Source organism: Aythya ferina, assembly GCF_964211825.1.
Source record: "Aythya ferina genome assembly, chromosome: 23".
Classification (NCBI taxonomy): domain Eukaryota; kingdom Metazoa; phylum Chordata; class Aves; order Anseriformes; family Anatidae; genus Aythya; species Aythya ferina.
The window spans coordinates 4,299,530-4,316,060 of record NC_140321.1 but is presented as its reverse complement, the minus strand read 5'-3'; the positions used below and the strand labels follow the sequence as shown (position 1 = coordinate 4,316,060).

The following is a 16,531-nucleotide window of genomic DNA, read 5'->3' as shown; positions in this document are numbered from 1 at the left end:
GCAATCCTCGTTAGGTGCCAAAAACATCTTTATTAGCAAAGTGTACACTAAAACTCCAGAGAAAGAGACGCTCACAGTTTGACTACTCTCAAAGGGAGCTCAATACGTTACTTGAGCAGGCGGCCTAGGACTGTCACAGCATCTAACCGAACAGCGAGGCGGCAGTGCTAAGTGGGCTTCTCCTACGGGGGACGCTGTGGGAGTCTGCCAGGGACAGGGCTGAGGAGGAGGAAGCATCTATCAAACCTTTATCAAAAGAGAGAAGCTGGGAGGACGGGCTGGAGATGAGGTGTCTGGGACTTTTCGGCTTTCTGGGATTGTGCTTTTGAGTTTTGTGCTTTATGGCCAGGCCGGTGACCAGCTGGGTTCCTATAGGGATTGGTGAGATGCGTGTTGGGGTTTGCAAGGCGCGGTTGGCCTTGCTGGAGAAGTCAGTGCCCTAGGACTCGTGCTGAAGCGTGCTGAAGAGGCGGGGGTTGTTGGCTCTCAGTGTCTCGGTGGCCATCAGGTAGGACAGGGATAGCTTCTGTCCTCTGTCCTTGTCCTGGGCTTCCCACCTGCAGCTCCCCCCAGTACCGCGCTGTGGAGATCTCCTCCTCCTCTGGTTGACTCCCCTTTATTTTGTGGTGCCCACAGGCTCCGCTGGGCTGAGCCCAGTACCAACGCAATGGTCCCGGCTCCGAAGAGCTGACAGCAAAGCGCCCTCGCAGCTGAGAGCCACGGATTTGCTCCCCTCCAGTCGCTGTGGCTCACTCGGCTTTGTGCTGCTCTCGAGAGGAAGCCTTGGCAAGGAAGAGGCGGTGGGTGCTGCTTGGCCTAGCCAGCCTGTTGGTGGCCGTCAGAAAGAACTGCTCTGGGTTCGCTATAATGTGCAAATGAAATCTACTCTATGGAAACCGCTGGAAAACGTTGATCTTGGAAGCCAGCCACTCTACTCTTCCTTTCACGGTGGCAGAAGACAGCTACAAATGATACCCCTGAGCCAACGGCATTGTCCTCCGTCTTACCCCTGCAGTCAAAATCAACATCAACTGACTGAGCTCACAGTTGAGGTTCCTCTTGACTTGCTTCGCAGCCCCCACATCTCTAACTTCCAGGAAGCACTGGGTCGGAGAGGTGTCTCTGAATGTCCTGGTGCTCGGAAGATGCCTCCAAGTGCTCAGGGAGGGAAGGGAACCGAGAGCCCCGCAAGAGTCCCTGGGTGTTTGGTGCCCTTTGGTGGGGAGGCTCTGGGTTGGGGAGAGGTGGGGAATGGTGCTCCTGTTCGGAGTAGACCGTCATGGTTTCATCGGACGCCACGGTGAGGTGCATCCCGCTCGACAAGGAGTCCCTGGATTTCAAGTGGAACTTTTCCACCTCCGTGTAGCTCGGGTTCTGGTGGGAAAGGAGGAACCAGGTGGGTTATGGCAAAAGCAAAACATAGTCATGCTTTCTCCTCACCCCATCAGGTCTCAACCCCTTCAAAATGTTATTTTGGGCTTGGAGAAGCCTAAGAGCAAAAACCCACCCCGTTCCCTACTGACTGGGAAACCTGGAAGCGCTGTGCCCACAAATCAGGGGCAGAAGCATCCCCAAGTCGATCTTCTCTGGTTTCCCAGATCTCCCCTGGGCTTTGCCTGATCCCAGCAAACTTAGCTGTGTTTTGCATGCAGGAGAGAACTGCTGGTCCTCCGGGGCTCATCCTTTGGGGGCAGCAGGAAGCTCGGTGGGTGCTGAGCCAGGACGGGGTGGCCTTACCTGCCCCAGGGCCGTCTGCTCCTCATCCTCCAGGGGTGCGCAGGGGGCGAGCGGCTCCAGGCTCCGCGGGACGACGCCGTACATGGCCAGGTTGTGCGAGGACGGCGAGATGGGGCTGTAGGCGGGCGGCACTTGGGACAGCTGGCGCTGCAGGAGCTGGAGGATTATATTAATGTCTGACGACATCCTGGACTCCAGCCTAGGGACAGAGCAGCCCAGTGTTAGCTCAGTGCGTCCCGCTGCACCCCGTCAGAGCCAGACCCGCGGTGGGGCGGGGAGGAGGTGCTGATTCGGCTGCCTGCGGGTGCTGCTGCTCTGCCTGGTGCTGCTTGGGGAGATTTTTAGCAGAGCTTCAAACCGGTGCTGCCACAGAGAGGTCGGTCCTGCCGCCTCTCTCCTGCCACGCTCAATTTTCCCCTGCCTGGTTTTATTTTTTTGCGGAGCCAAACCGGGATCTGGAGCAGGGAACTGAGCAAAGTTAAAACTACCCCGGAGGGGGGGAAAAAACGTAGTGGTTAGTTTTAACCTGGATCAATTCTGCAGGCCAGCTGCCTGTGCTGACAAATGGGAGCAAGATGGGTTGGTGCCAACCTTTCTGAATGGAGTAATGGAGGGAAAAGGAAAAGCAGAATAAGCCCCTTCCTTCTGCCTTGTCCTAACCCTAGGTGAAACGAGCAACACCGGCAGCCGTGGGCACAGCACTCCTTGCAGGCAGTAGCCCTGGTAGTGCTATCAGAGCAGATGGGAGGTCTGGCTCCTGCTGCTGGGGCTGGCACCTTGGTGAGACACCGAAATATGTGCACAGGCACTGGGGTGAAGTGAGATTAACATGTGCAGCACTGTGGATGGGAGAGCTGGCTGCTCGTGTGGGTGCTGCCTGGGGCCTTTAAACCCATGTTTCCAGTGCAGCCTCTTCCTTTTTATTCAAAAATCTCGTCCTTTTTCTTATTTAGAAGGCAACGATGTGCATGAGGAATTTTGCAGCTCTTTGCAAGAGGAAGAGGAGGCCTGCAAAGGGCTCAGGCTGTGAGCCTGGGGGTGTTTTCATGTCTGTGGTTGCATCAAGCCTGGAGGCAGTGGCAGAGCAGCGGATGCCAGGCGTGATGGGACGGCAGAGACGAGGTGCTGGGCTGCAGCCCAGGCTGAGACTTGTAGTTGAGAAGTTGCTGCATTTACAAATCACCTCCACCTCTTCCCCAAGGACTGCAGAGTCCCAGAGGGTCAGAAGGTGGCATCTGCTGCACACAGAGCCTGGTGCAGCCACCCTTGGAGAACAGGAGAAGGTGATGACCTGGATTTCCCCCTCCCCAGGTGCTCTCCAACCCTGTGCCCTGCCCACCTGCTGAGCTGAGCCTGCAGGAGCTCCAGCCTGGACTCGATCTGCCCTGGCCTGTAGTCGCTGTGCAGGGGGATGTCCCGTGAGCTGTGCACCAGGGAGACGTGCTGCAGGGGCTCCGGGTGGTGGTTCGGCCTTCGGTCTTCCCAGAAGGTGAACATGTTGGGGATGTCCAGGGGGGTGGCTGGAAGGAGAGGAGACCCCTCAGCACCTCTGATTTGCGTCCCCCAGCTCCCTGGCATGGAGATGCTCCAGGGCCCAGCACCCAGCGTGTTCATGGAAAGCCACCCCCCGACATACACGGTGCTCAGGGAGAGTCCAGCACCCTGGCAGCTGAGGTGCTTATGGGGATCCATCACCCTGGGCACCCAAGGTGCTCATGAGCAGTCCACCACAGTGGCACCCACCACACTTATGGAAGCTGCTACCTCCTGTGTGGCCCAGCACAGATCTGGCCCCTTGGGACAGCTCCAGAGGGGTCCCTGGGTGCTAGGAGAAACCCCATGGCACCGGAGTTTCTCCTAACATCCTTTCTTCCACCCTCCTACCAGCCGCAGATGTGCTACCTGTGTAGGACTGGCTGCTCTCCGCCGCCTGCTTGCTGACCTCCGTGCTGCTGGCGTTGGCAGTGATGAGGCTGAGCGTGGGCAGAGCAAAATCATCCTTTTTGGATGCGGGGAAGGGCTCAGCTTTCGTGGGGCTGCTGGGCTTGGCCTCGTCGTCGCTGGTCTGGGAGCAGGGGGTGGTGCTGCTGCCCAGGTCATCCCACTGGTCCTTACTCAGCGGGTCCTGCGGGTTGGTGAGCTCTGAGTAGGTGTGATACTGCTCGGCATCAGAGGTGCCCGCGTCTGGGTCTGTGGGGCAGCACAACAGGTTAATTCGGGGGGTGGCACAGTGGTAAAATCAGCCCCCGTCTCCTCTAGGGTGCCTGTAGGGCCAGGGCATCCTAAGGAGAAGGAGGGAAGGCAGCGTGGATGTCAGTGTGGGGACGTAGAGGGACAGATGCACCGCTTTGGGGTGCCTGCCAGGGCAGTGACTGAATGGCAAATCCCACTCCCTGGCTCTGCCAGTGCTTCGGGCACGGGGCTGGGGATGGCCGGGGCACGGCGAGGGAGGCAGGGGACTCACCGGGCTTGTTGGGCTGGCAAAGGGAGTGCTTGCGTCGGCGCACGCGCCGGTAGGTGCAGTCGTACTCCTCGCTGAGCGGTGTGCGGGGAACGCTGTCTGCCTAAGGGACAAGAGGGGCTGGTCACCAGGACAAGGTGCCATGGCCCACCCATGGGTTCTGCAGCCCATCTGTGGGTGCCAGGGCCCATCTGTGGGTGTCACAGTCCATCCATGGGTGTCACAGTCCATCCACGGGTCCTGTGTCCCATCTATGGGTGCCAGGTCCCATCCATAGGTGCCACTGCCCAACCACCATCCTTCTAGGCCCGGTCTCCAGCCACCTCTGTCCCTTCTTCACTTCCCCATCCCACACAGCAACTCCTGGGCTGGTGGCAGAGCTCAAAGGACCCTAAGGGGTGGCCTGAGAGCTCAGAGACTGAGCGAGGAGCACAGGCTGACGTCCTCACTTCAGCCCTCCCGCTGGCCAAATTGAAGGCATTGACTGGCCCATCCCTGGGACACCCCTGGCACTCACATCTCGCAGGTTGAAGGTGATCTCTAAGTTGCTCCAGAAGTTGTCGGAGAAGGCCGGGTACATGTCCAAAACCTCCAGCAGGTCCTCCCTCTGGATCTTGTGCAAGTCGCAGTAGGTCAGGGCCCTCACGTCGGCGTTCGACTTCCCTGGGCGGGCATAGAGGCTGATGGGCTCCCCGAAGATGTCGTTCTTCCCTGTGCCAACAGACAGCTTGTTAGGGAGAGGTGGGGGCTCACCCCAGCTCTGCTAGACCAGGATACCTCATTTAGGGGCTTGGGGACAAGGGGGTGCCCAGAAACCCCGACCCTGACTGTGGATGTGGAGATTACACCATGACACCACCACTGACGGGGAGACCAAGCCAGCAGTAAGAGCTGGGGACTGCTGAACCCTGCTATCTGTCTTCAGTCCTTTGGGGCCTCTTCCCAGCATTTCCAGGCAATCCTCCATCCTACGTTCACTGGTATGGTGACCAGCTGGATGATGAGGAACAGCCTCTCCTTCTCCAAGACTTGGAGAAGCCCACTGCTCCTCACCTGCCACCCTTTGTCCATCGCTCATCGCCTCACATTTTTTTGTCCATTGCCCTTCACCCATCACCCATCACCCTTCGCCCCTCGCCCAGCGCCCCTTGCTCTCCCAGAAGGAAGGACTTCTCCACCTAGGATGGCCACCACAATGTCTTCCCTCAGGATCTCAATGGATCCCCGGGAGATGAAGTAGAGCGTGGTGAGGACGTCCCCGTAGTGCACCAGGGTGTCTCCAGGCGGCGCATGGGTTGTCTTGAACTTCATGGCCAGGGCTCGCAGGCAGCCTTTGCTGGCCCCTCGGAATGCCTTGCAGTTCTGCAGCAGCGTGCGGTTGAGGTGGAGGCAGATGTCTGCCTGCAGGCAGTCGGGGAAGCCCTTCAGCACCTGCAGAGAGCGAGGCAGAGATGCCCTCACACCGCTGTCCCCAGGAAGGACGGCCACGGTCCTGCCCATCCCGGGGTGCTGCATGTTGTGGCCAAACGGGGAGCCCCCAAAAAGCCAAATCCCAAAGCTGGGGACATGTTCTGAGCAATGGGGACATGTTCGTCCACCCTTGGTGGATGCCTGCTGTCCCTGGCTTGTACCACCTGTGCCGGGGATGAAAGCACTCCTGAGCAATAAATAATAATAATAACCAAATGAATCTATTTATACCCACTGGTGGCATATCCCCCTTTCATCTCTCCACCCACTGATCTTGGCTGAATGAGAGCGCAAACTGGTAACGAGGTGCTGTCCTAATTAAACAGCACCTGCCTGAACGCCAAGGAGCAGCACAGGCCAGTTGTGTGCAGTAACAGCTGAATATACCCGTGGCAAACACCTCTCCTCGAGCAAAAGCTGAACCTGAAGGTGAAATCAAGGTAAAACTCGCGACACGGAGAAAGTCGCTGCCACCGAGGGCTTTGAATGCCTGCTCTGGATGCCTTGGTTTGGATGCCTGGTTAGGATGCCTTAGTTTCCCTACTGGGAAATCGGGGGCGGACGCTTCGATCAGGACGTGGGATGATTGATCAGAGTGTATTGTGTCTTAGCAGCATCCAGCAGGAGCTGGTGTGAGCGGTGGCACGTCCAAGCTCAGCTCATCGCAGGGGATTTGTGCCAGGCCCTGAGCTTCGCGGGGTGCTGTAGCTTCATTTCCAGTTACTGCCACAGACGTCCAGCTCAGGGTGTTCCCTCCATGGGAGAGGGATAACCTCAGGCTCTCCCAGCAGCAAAGCTCCCAGCGCTGCCCAGTTTATTGAGGCAGCAGCTGTTGAATTAATGCAAATCTGTCCCCCGGTAGTGCTCAAGGATGGAGGAGGATCAAGTCTTAGAAAAAAAAAAGGAGGATGAGCTGGGAACGAGCGGGTTAGCAGCCTGGTGAGGGCTGAAAGTTGGGGAGCACCAGGTGCCACCTCTCTCCTCGCCTTGCCCCTTCTCATTCCTCTCTGCCTTGCAGCTGGCTGAGCCAGCACGTTTGTGCACAGGACCCCATGGCCAAGAGCTGAGTCCTTCCACCCCGAGACCACCCCGAGACCACCCTGGGCTGAGCCCCCCCTGCAACCCCACGGTGCCTTGGTGCCATCCAAGCCTTCCCACCAGGCTCCGAGCCCCGGCGCCTCTCCAGCGTGGCTCCCCCATTGATCCCCCCTTTGCTAACAAACAGCTGCCTCTCTGGGCTCTAATTAAAATGGATTGAGGTTTATTTAAATGCCCTCCTTTCCCTGCCGCTGAGAGCGGGATGCACTTTGCTTAGCAACCGGCAGCGTGGAGAGGAGCTGGATCGATCCCGGCTCTGCGGCACCAGCAGACACTGTCCTGAAAGCGCTTGGCGCCGACGGGGGCTCTGAGCTCCTCGCTGGCACCAAAGCAGCCCTCCAGCCGAGAAATGTTATCGTGGGCCTGGAATGGAGGGATGGATAGATGGGGGGCAAAAGGAGAAAGGGGAAAAATAGGGAAAGAGGGCTGACAGACTCCCTTCAGCCTCCCAAATCTCCTGCCTCCTCTCTACCCTGATCAAAAAGGTGGACACGTTTGGGTGGGCTCCCAGAATCAGGATGAGGTGCTGCATGAATCGGGGGCCTCCCCCTGCCGCACTCACCGCGTTCATGTCAATGCCGTTGGTGTAGGACCAGGCGTGCTGGAAATACTCCTCCAGGCGCTGGCGGAGGGGGTTGGGGATCTGGTGGAAGCGGATGAACTCCTTCACCCGCAGCATCTGCGTATGGTAGCGGGCCGTGCCCGAGTACAGCCGCTGGATGATGGCGGAGACGTTGCCGAAGATGCTGGCGTACATCAGAGCTGCAACGAGAGGGCAGGACTCAGGGGGCTATGGGGAGATGCATACCCAACCACCACAGACTGCAAGCAGCAGGTTCCCAAATCCCCTATTTCTATTCCCTCATCCTCTGTGCACAAGAGGCACGGGCAGAGGGGGATCCTCTCCAAAACCTCACGTGCCGCAGCCTGGTGGCTGTCCCCCCGCATCAACCCACAGCAGCCCCTCCAAGCTCCGGGGCAGGGCCAGGGCCAGGCACTCACAGCCGATGAGCATGACGCAGATGGAGAAGATCTTCTCCGAGTTGGTGTTGGGCGAGACGTTGCCGAAGCCCACGCTGGTGAGGCTGCTGAAGGTGAAGTAGAGGGCAGTGACGTATTTATCCTTGATGGACGGGCCGGAGGAGAGGTCACTGTCGTTGTAGCGTTTGCCGATCTGGTCGCCCAGGTTGTCCAGCCAGCCGATCTTGTGCTCCATGTAGGGCCGCTCCACGTTGCCGATGGCGTACCAGATGCAGGCCAGCCAGTGGGCGATGAGGGCGAAGGTACACATGAGCAGGAAGAGCACGGCCGCCCCGTACTCGGAGTAGCGGTCCAGCTTGCGGGCCACGCGGACCAGGCGCAGCAGCCGGGCGGTCTTCAGGAGGCCGATGAGGGTGGTGGTCTGCGGGGCAGAGCAGAGACTGCTCAGGGACAAGCAGGGGATAAATGTGGCCAAAGGCGTGTCTCCAGTCTATCCATGCCGGCTTTGAAGGCTAAAAAGGCACTTTGAGAGCATGAATCACTTGTCCTGGAGGTGACACCTGAGAGAGGCTAGGTGAATCGTGCCACAAAATGGACGGCCTCCCTCTGCTGACTGGGCAGGGAAGGAGCCCTGGGATTATCACAGGCGAGCAAGTGAGAGGAGCCAAGGCCAATCTCATGTTTCTTGATGGGTCCTCACATTTTGTAGATCCCAGAATGACTGCCTTTCACCCCATCCCATGGGCTCTGAGCCATGGTGGGGCCTCCAGGTAGCACAGTAACAACAGACCCATCCCACTGCCTACATTTTGAGTCTGGCTTGAAATGCAAGCCCAAATTCATCCTTGCCGATGTGTGAGGCTGGTCCCTAAACTGAGCTCCTGGCCTGCTGTGCTGGGTGAGCCCTGGGCTGTCTCCCCTGCAAGGAGAGCAGGTCCAGTTGGACATTATCTTAGCTTATAGTAGGGTCTGCATGGCTGCCTGACCCTTTGCAAATAAAAACCCAGCTTCCAGCTGCTTAATAAAAACCTGTTAAACATCCTTGCTCATCCCTCTGACCATCTCCTTGCAGAAGACCCAGTACAGTAAAACCACCAGACCCAGTACAACCTATCCTCCCACTGCTTGCATTAACCCATCCATACCCTTCTCGTTCTCTCCCCTAAACCCCTCTCCCTGTCACTCCACGAGTCCTCTCCTCACCTCGTCAGAGCCGGAGCGGAAGATGAGCAGGTCGAAGGGGATGGCGGCCACCATGTCGATGAGGAACCAGCCCTTGAAGTAGTGGATGGCGATCTTGCCAGGGTGGCTCACCACCTCGTCGTTGATGTTGACGTAGGTGGTGCGGAAGTTGATGACAATGTCCACGATGAACATGATGTCCACGATGAGGTCGATGATGTTGAGCGGGTCGCAGGAGTAGCTGCAGTTCCAGTGCTTCTCCTCCACCTGCTCCTCGTTGAGCAGAAAGGCAGCCGAGTACGGGGTGAAGACGGCCGTGTAGATGACCAGCAGCAGGATGAGCCAGTCCCACACGGCCTTGAAGGGACTGTAGTGCAGGATGGTCCATCGGTGGATGCGTGGTGCCTGTAGCTTGTACTCAGGGAGGACGTCGGCCCCCAGGGACAGCACCTGCCAGGAGATGGGCATGAGAAGGACATGGAGACCAGGAGGGAGGTTGGACAAGGCCGGAAGCCCAGTGAGGGTTTCCCTTGTGCTGGTAGGGCAGCAGGGAGCATGCAGTGGGGTTTCTACACCTATTTCACTTCAGTTGCCTTCATGTGTGTCTGACCAGGAGGCCACAAGGTGAGGTGACCACTGTGGCTGGCACCAAGGTCTGCCTGGCTCCTTGGCCAGCTCTGATGGCTGGAGGACCCTCGGGGCAGGCATTTTTCCAATTTACACCCTTGAGACCCACACTGGCAGGAAGGACAGTGCCTCCTATCATGCCTCCTTGTGCCCTCAGCTCAGTGCCACCAGCCCAGGAGCTGCTGGGTGTCCCCACCACAGGGGACAACAAGCCTGGAGATGCAGTCCCATGGCTGTGCCCCCAAGGGTGATGGCACATTAAGCATCCTGCAAGCCTCGTGTGATGCCTTTCTTGGTCACAGCAGGACCTTCCTCTCAATGTCCCTCTGGGACAGAGGGGACAGCTGGGGCCACCCACAGCAAAACCTGGCCTCGGGCAGTGCCCATTTCCCATCTGAGCATCCTCAGGGAGGGGACAACCTGTGACCACCGAGGGGCACACACCATTGCACACGCACAGCCAGCCTGCCGCATTGTCACACGCCCTGGATTTGTCTTTCCTCCTGGGGACACAATCCCACAGCACCGGTGAGTCCCCCCATGTCCCAGTTTCCCCCTCCAGGCCCACCACCAGCTCCTGGTGGGCTCTGAAGCCACCGTGGGGACACGACGCAAGGTTTTGGGGACCGAGAGGGATGGGGCTGTCCTACTTTGGATGCTGAGACGGTGGCATGAAGGGGGTTATTTGGAGTTGGGGGCAGCCAGATCCTCCCTGCCTGTCCTTTACACTCTGTTGTCCCCTGGGTCTCCCCACAGTGCCCACCACCTGTGTCACCCATAGAGGAGAACAAGGGGCATCCCCGCATGGAGGCCCCAGCAAAACAGGTGCGATTCGGTGCCAGCCTGCAATATCTGTCCCCGAGGAGAGAGTAGGACCCATGCCGATCCCACATCCCACCAGCAGCCCCATATACCCTGAGGTGGTGATGGGCACCACCACGACTCTGCCAACAGCTCCGGAGGAAGGGCTGGATCCTTCAAGGCTACCCGAGGGCTCCTGCTGCTGTGACCCTGCACAGATCCGGCCCCACAGCCCCTTCCCACCACGTCCTCAGCTCCTACCTGCCTGCGGCTTGCCCGGCGCCCTGGGTGGCAGCTGACCCGCGGCGAGGTCCGGGTGTCCCCCATGGGGGTCCCCAGCCCCATGCGCCCACGCAGCGACCGGCGCGGGGGGCGCAGGACCGGGGCCGCGGCATCGCCCGCGCAGGCACGCACGCGCTCGGCCGGGCGGGCGGGAGGCATGCGGCTGCGAAGGGCATTCGGGAGCCCGGCGTGGATTAATCAAACCCGATCGATGCTGGGGCCCCCGTGGGGACGAGAGCGCCAATGGGGCCGCGGGAGCTGCCGACGTGGCCGGCGGACGGAGAGGGAGGGATAGGAAAAAGTGACTGAAATGCAATCGTTGCGGAGGGGAGTGAGGCACCAGGTGGGCTTGGGGAATGGTTCCCGTGGGGACAAAGTGATGCTGCTGAAATTTTTGGTCCCCAAGCTGAGATGTGTCCTGCAGACCCCAAACAGGCTCCTACGCCTTGTGTCTGGGAAAGCCGGTGATGCTGCCACCCTTGTAGCCAAATTGCCCTGCCCTGCCTGGCTGGGAGCAGCTCGGTGAGGCCAGTCCCAAATCTGAGCACCTCGAGTGTTGTTCCCTGTGCTCAGATGCCTGCTGTGCGCCCCTGCTCCTGGCACCTGGCTCCTGCAGCTGGAGCAAGAGTGGGTCGAGCCCCCTTGGTTTCCAGGCAGGGATTAATAAAAAAAGGACAACCACAAAGATTTGAGGCAGAAAAGGGAAAAGAAACAACCGCCAAAAGTGCATCTAAAGCAACCCAGAGGGAGGGAATGCCTTCAGCCTTGTCCCCGAGGGCTGCAGGTGGCACCTCTCAGTGGCCTGGGTGGTTCAGGGGGTGTCTGAGGGTGGCAGTGCCGGGTGTCCCCCATGGTGACTCCACCGGGTGCGCCTTCCCCCGTCCCCTTTCCCCTGCACTTACCGGCTTCAGCTGCAGCCGCAGGCTCATGCTGGGGGTGCAGGGTGCTGGTGCTGGGTGCGAGGGGTGGCCGTGGGAGGGAGGAGGAGGAGGAGGGAGGAGGGAGCAGGGTGCGTGTGGGCTGTGGGTGATGGAGGGGGGGCCCTGATGGCCCTGGATGACCCAGGCCACTGCTTGCTCCCCGTGGGGCTCAGGGCAGAGCAGGTGTAGCCCCATGCAGGGGGATGGGGATGAGGAGGGGGACACCAAGCTGGGGAGGGGGACACACCAGAGCCACCAGGAGACCCTCAAGCAAAGGGACAGGGCAGGATCAGGCCCATGGTGCTGGCTGCAGGCAGGCACTGGCCTTCCCCCCCTCTCTGCTCTTTACCCTCTGGTGCAAATCCTGACACCGCTCAGCACCTCCACCCCTCTTCCCCATCACCCCCTGACCACCTCCACATCCTTCCCCCTTCCCTGGGGACCTGGAGAGGTGCCACCCACAAAACAAGACCCCAAGCTGGTGGCGCTGACCCCACAGCACCTGAACGCCTCCAGCCACGCAGGCTGAGCCCGGCGCACTCGTTGCACTTGTGACCGACCCTCCTGCCTGCCCCGAGCAGCCACTGACTGCCTCTCCCTGCTGCCAGCCGGTATTTTTAGATGCCGTCAGCCACGTCTCACCTCTGTCTCTGCCTCGCTGTGAATTATTTAGAGGGCAGGAGCAAGGAGCTGTGGCGTGGTGGGAGGCATGGGGTGAGGATGGGCAGGATGTTTGGGTCCCCTGAAGCCATAGGGAGATGCAATGGGGAGGAGAGGTCTGTCCCGTCCCGTCCCGTCCCGTCCCGTCCCGTCCCATCCCATCCCATCCCATCCCGACATGGAGGCCACTCGCCATCCTGCTGCAGCCTTCAGGGCTGGTCCCCAGGTCTCTGTGGTCACCCCCGGATCAGAGGGGTGCGGGCTGACAGGATCAAGCCAAAGCAGGGAAAACAGGGAACAAACCTAAAAACCATCCCATGCTGTTTGGGGAGAGACCCTCCGCCCCGCATGGAGGACACGAGGTGGAAAGTTTCCTGGCACCAAGCTCCTGGAAGGGAAGATCTGCTCTGAAGGAGCAAACTGCCAAACCCTGGGGCTTTTTTGGGCTCAGATGGCTGCATTTTCATTAAATTAGCCCTCAGCTGCTCCTAGCAGTGGTGGGAGGTGCCCTTGGATGTATTTTGCACACCACGGCTCCCCCGTGCCTCAGTTTCCCCACTGGTAACAGATCCTAACCAGGGCTGTGGGATGCAGCAGCACCTCCCACGTGCACCAAAATGCCCCTTTCCCTGCTCACACTGTGGCTCGGCATCTCCCTGGCCTTTTAATTAACTCGCTGCCCCAACGTCATTATTTCCCCATGGGGATTTAAAAATAATTCCCTTCCTGTGCATAGAAGGAGGGCAGGCAGCTGTGGGTCACAGACACCGTGGGCAGGTGACAGCAGGGTCAGCCCTCGCCACTTTGCGTCCTGTTCCTCCTCACACCCGTGCCACCACGTCCCACGGCCAGGGCCAGCAGGGAGCTCGGTCCTTCTGGGGACAGGGCAGCGCCGTGTGTTTGCCTTGTGGTGACAGTCCAGGGACACACGTGTCCCCTGAGGTGACAGGGTGATGCCATGTGTGTTCGCCACGGTGACAGCGCGGCGTCATGCGTGTCCCCTGCAGTGACAGCGCAGCGTCACACGTGTTGGTGACAGCGCAGTGCCACGTGTGCCTGGTTCGGTGACAGTGCAGTGCCACCTGCTGTCTCCCAGGGGATCCGTGGGGTCCCCAGCTGAGCACACGAGGGCCACCGGTGCCCTGGGGACAGCCAGAGCCTCCCCTGCAAACGAACCACGGGCACATGCAGGCACACGCGTGTGTCCCCTTCACAGCCACCATCATGCCCGTGTCCCTCTGGGCACAAATTACCCATAAAAAGTGATTCAGGAAAAAAAATATATATATATTAAAACATTCAGAGGAAAAGATGAAAATCAAATGCTGAGATGCTGCCCAGGGTGGAAACTCCAGGTATCGCTGCCCTCTCCTCCCAAAGCCACTGGAATGGCTGTGACCACGTCCTGGTGGCAGTGCCACCACCCCAGTGCCATCTCAGTGCCCACGTACCTGCGTGACCTTCTCGGTGACATTCTGCGTGCGCTCCATCACCTTGTGGGGCGCGATGATCTCGATCTCGGTGGTGGAGCCCGAGCGGTGCTTCTCCAGGTTGAACTCCACGAAGTTGAGCGTGAACTGGGGGATCTGGCTGATGGTCCGGTACTTCATCAGGTCCGAGTCCGAGGTGGAGTTCGGGGGGTTGGGTTTGACGTGGGAAGCCTCTGAAACAGGATGGAGAGGAGCGTTGAGGAGGGTGGCGAGGGCAGGAGCAGATTTGCAGAGCTCTAACCTCGGTGTGGGACCACCACGGGGTGCCACCAGAAGGCACTGACCAGGCCATAAAGGCTTGGCTTCTTTGGGGTGGCTTCTGACGTGGGATGCCCAACCCAAGACACCCGAGGGGGGCTGTTTTTCAGGCACATCACCCATCTTCTCACCGTTAAACCTTCTTCAGGGGGCTCGGATGGGATGCCAAAATGCGAAGGCACCCAACGTGTTGTGCCACCCCTGAAGATTGCGGTGGGTTAGGGACTGGTCCCAATGAGACCCACCAGGGAGGGATGTCAGGAGCTGGTATGATAGCAGATGAAGGGGAAGGTGGGCGTCCTCCACCCCTGCATACTCCAGCATGACCCACACAGCTCCTCAGTTACTCGCCTTGGCTCGTGGCCACCAAAGCGAGCCAGGAGATGGGCAATGTCCCCACCCAGACACCTCCTTCTCCCTCAGTTCTCCCGAAGAAGAGCTGTGGTGGGGTTGGGGTCACCGTGCTGCGGGGGCTGGATCCCACCTGGTTTTCCTCCCTGCCTCACCCTGGTGCAGGACCAGGGAGGAAGTCCTGGAGGCACCAGCTTGGTCTGGCTCATGGCAGCGTGTACCCACAGAGGTTCTCGTGCACACACCCGGGGGTTCGGGAACATCCCCAACACCACAACCAGTCTGTCCCACCCCCTCCATCTCCTGCGGGCAGGGCTGGGTTACTTTTTCAGTTTTTTACCCCTTCGATCCCCTACATTCTGACATCACCCCAAGAGGTGTCATGGGCAGGAGGTGCCGAAGACCCCGTGAAGGTGCCCTCCTGCTGCCACCCTCCTCCTGCCCGCTCAGCCCCTCTGTGCCGTGCCCCCTTTTGAGGTCCGTAACTTGTGACTATTTGAGGACCACGATCCCCCACCCCGTTTCCTCAAGCCAAACACCGCATGCTGATCTCTCCCCATCCCCAATTATTGAAGCTTCCCTTGCCTGCCCTCCACCTTATTTAGCATCACGTCTCTACGAGAACAAGAGGTCCGAACGTGAACACGGGGTGGAGGCGCGTTTCCTCCCACCTGGCTGCTGTCCCCTCCACCTCCAACGGAGGGACATCACTCACGGGGCCATCACACTGCCTGCCGACCCCTTCCCTCCCTCCTGGCCAGGTGGGATGGCATCGAGATGCCTCTCACCCAGGGCAGCCAAACGCAACCTTACACAGTCTATGGCCCATGCGCGACGCCACCGATGCTCTACGACCTGCCTATGCAGGGAAGCACGCCGAGATCAGCGGGTTTGAGGGAGGAGACCCCACTTAATCTCCACTTTGCAGAGGAAAAAGCAGTGCAAGGTAAGAGACCTCCCCCCCCGAGACGTGCTGGTGGCCCCTGGGGCCGTCGCTCCCGCAGTAGGACCGAAAACTCCGGGGTTTTTCCCCTACCTGAGTTTGCCCTCCTTTCCCTGAATTTTCTCTGGAACTCAGACCTCGCAGCCTCAAAGTTGTCCAAGGAGGAGACCCTGCGGAGGCTGTGGAAGCTGCCCCCGGGGCGAGACCGAATGAAACCCCACGCAGAGTACGGCCCTCGCGGGCCCAGCGAGGGAGGCTCCTGTTTCGGGGACGAGTGTTGTAAGGTGGGGTCGGCCTCCAGGCTCGGCCTCCTCTCCTTTTCCAGGAGGGATTCGGTCTCTGACTGCACACAGTTCTCCTTGGGCGATGTCTTCAAGTCCCTCAAAATCAGGGAGTCGCCACCGGGCTTTAAGACAGCCGGGAGAAAGGGTTTTATTAGAAGGAGTCCTCGCGTGCTGGGGGGAAGGAGGGAGCTGGGGAGGTAAGAGGAGGGGCAGGGGGCCGGGAAGCGCTGCGGTTCCCCCGTTCAGCTCCAGCTTGGACCAGAACCAAGGGTGCTTTGCGGTGGGGGTGACCGAGCCCTTGGGGACGTGGCAGCCCCGGGATGGTGCCAGGAGCCGGCTCGCACGGCCACGGGGCTGTTTGCAAGGCGTAGCTGGAAGCAGGCAGAGCAAGAAGAGAAGAGGAGACCCTAAGGGTGGGTTTGCCTGGAGCACCTGCCCTGCAGCGCTCTTTCCTGAGGCGTCCCCGTGTCCCACCACCGGTCCTGCCTTTCCCTCGCCCCTTGCAGGAGCTCAGGCCACCACGGCGGGTGGGTGCCCGGGGTCCTGTGCTGCTGTCTGTCCCGGGGAAGGGATGTGCTCTGCACCGGGAAGCCCTGGAGATGCTGCTGGGTTTGAAAATTCAGCCCTATGAGGTCCTCCCTCTCCTCCAGAGCCCCTCAGCCATTGCTAAAGGTTCCTCCCCGGGGACCTGAAGAGCTTCCAGCCTTTAACGGCCTCTGCAGCGAGGAGCACAAAGCCACCACCTTTTGGGGCAGAATCCTTCGGGTCTATGCAGCCATGCCCATGGCTGGGACTGGGGCTTTGAGCGCGTGCCCGAGGCACGGTGCAGCACTCCTCACCATCCCCAAAGGCCTTATTGCAGGTTGTAGGACGTGGTGACCAGTGGGGCTGGCTGTCCCTGCTCCTGCCAGGCTCTCCCCACTTGGACCAGGCTCCACCAGAGCGCTGGATCGTCAGGACGTCCTCAGGGCGCATCCTCCACGCGT

At 59.7% G+C, this 16,531-nt stretch overlaps 1 protein-coding gene across 2 annotated transcripts in view; it reads right to left on the bottom strand.

The window, feature by feature from the left end:
- Positions 1-4: 4 nt before the first annotated feature.
- KCNH6 (potassium voltage-gated channel subfamily H member 6) overlaps positions 5-16,531 on the bottom strand; it is a 30,946-nt gene continuing 14,419 nt past the window's right edge. The window contains exons 5-16 of one of the 2 annotated variants that reach the window (XM_084496171.1): positions 15,355-15,667; positions 13,671-13,882; positions 8,951-9,379; positions 7,769-8,168; positions 7,329-7,528; positions 5,377-5,629; positions 4,716-4,909; positions 4,202-4,301; positions 3,640-3,927; positions 3,077-3,257; positions 1,738-1,936; positions 5-1,374 (exon numbers count right to left, since the gene is read on the bottom strand). In XM_084496171.1, the coding sequence (XP_084352297.1) occupies positions 1,087-1,374; positions 1,738-1,936; positions 3,077-3,257; positions 3,640-3,927; positions 4,202-4,301; positions 4,716-4,909; positions 5,377-5,629; positions 7,329-7,528; positions 7,769-8,168; positions 8,951-9,379; positions 13,671-13,882; positions 15,355-15,667 (3,057 nt within the window). In that variant the 3' untranslated portion in view covers positions 5-1,086. The remainder of the gene's footprint in view (positions 1,375-1,737; positions 1,937-3,076; positions 3,258-3,639; positions 3,928-4,201; positions 4,302-4,715; positions 4,910-5,376; positions 5,630-7,328; positions 7,529-7,768; positions 8,169-8,950; positions 9,380-13,670; positions 13,883-15,354; positions 15,668-16,531) is intronic. The other variant, XM_084496172.1, reaches the window with a different exon arrangement.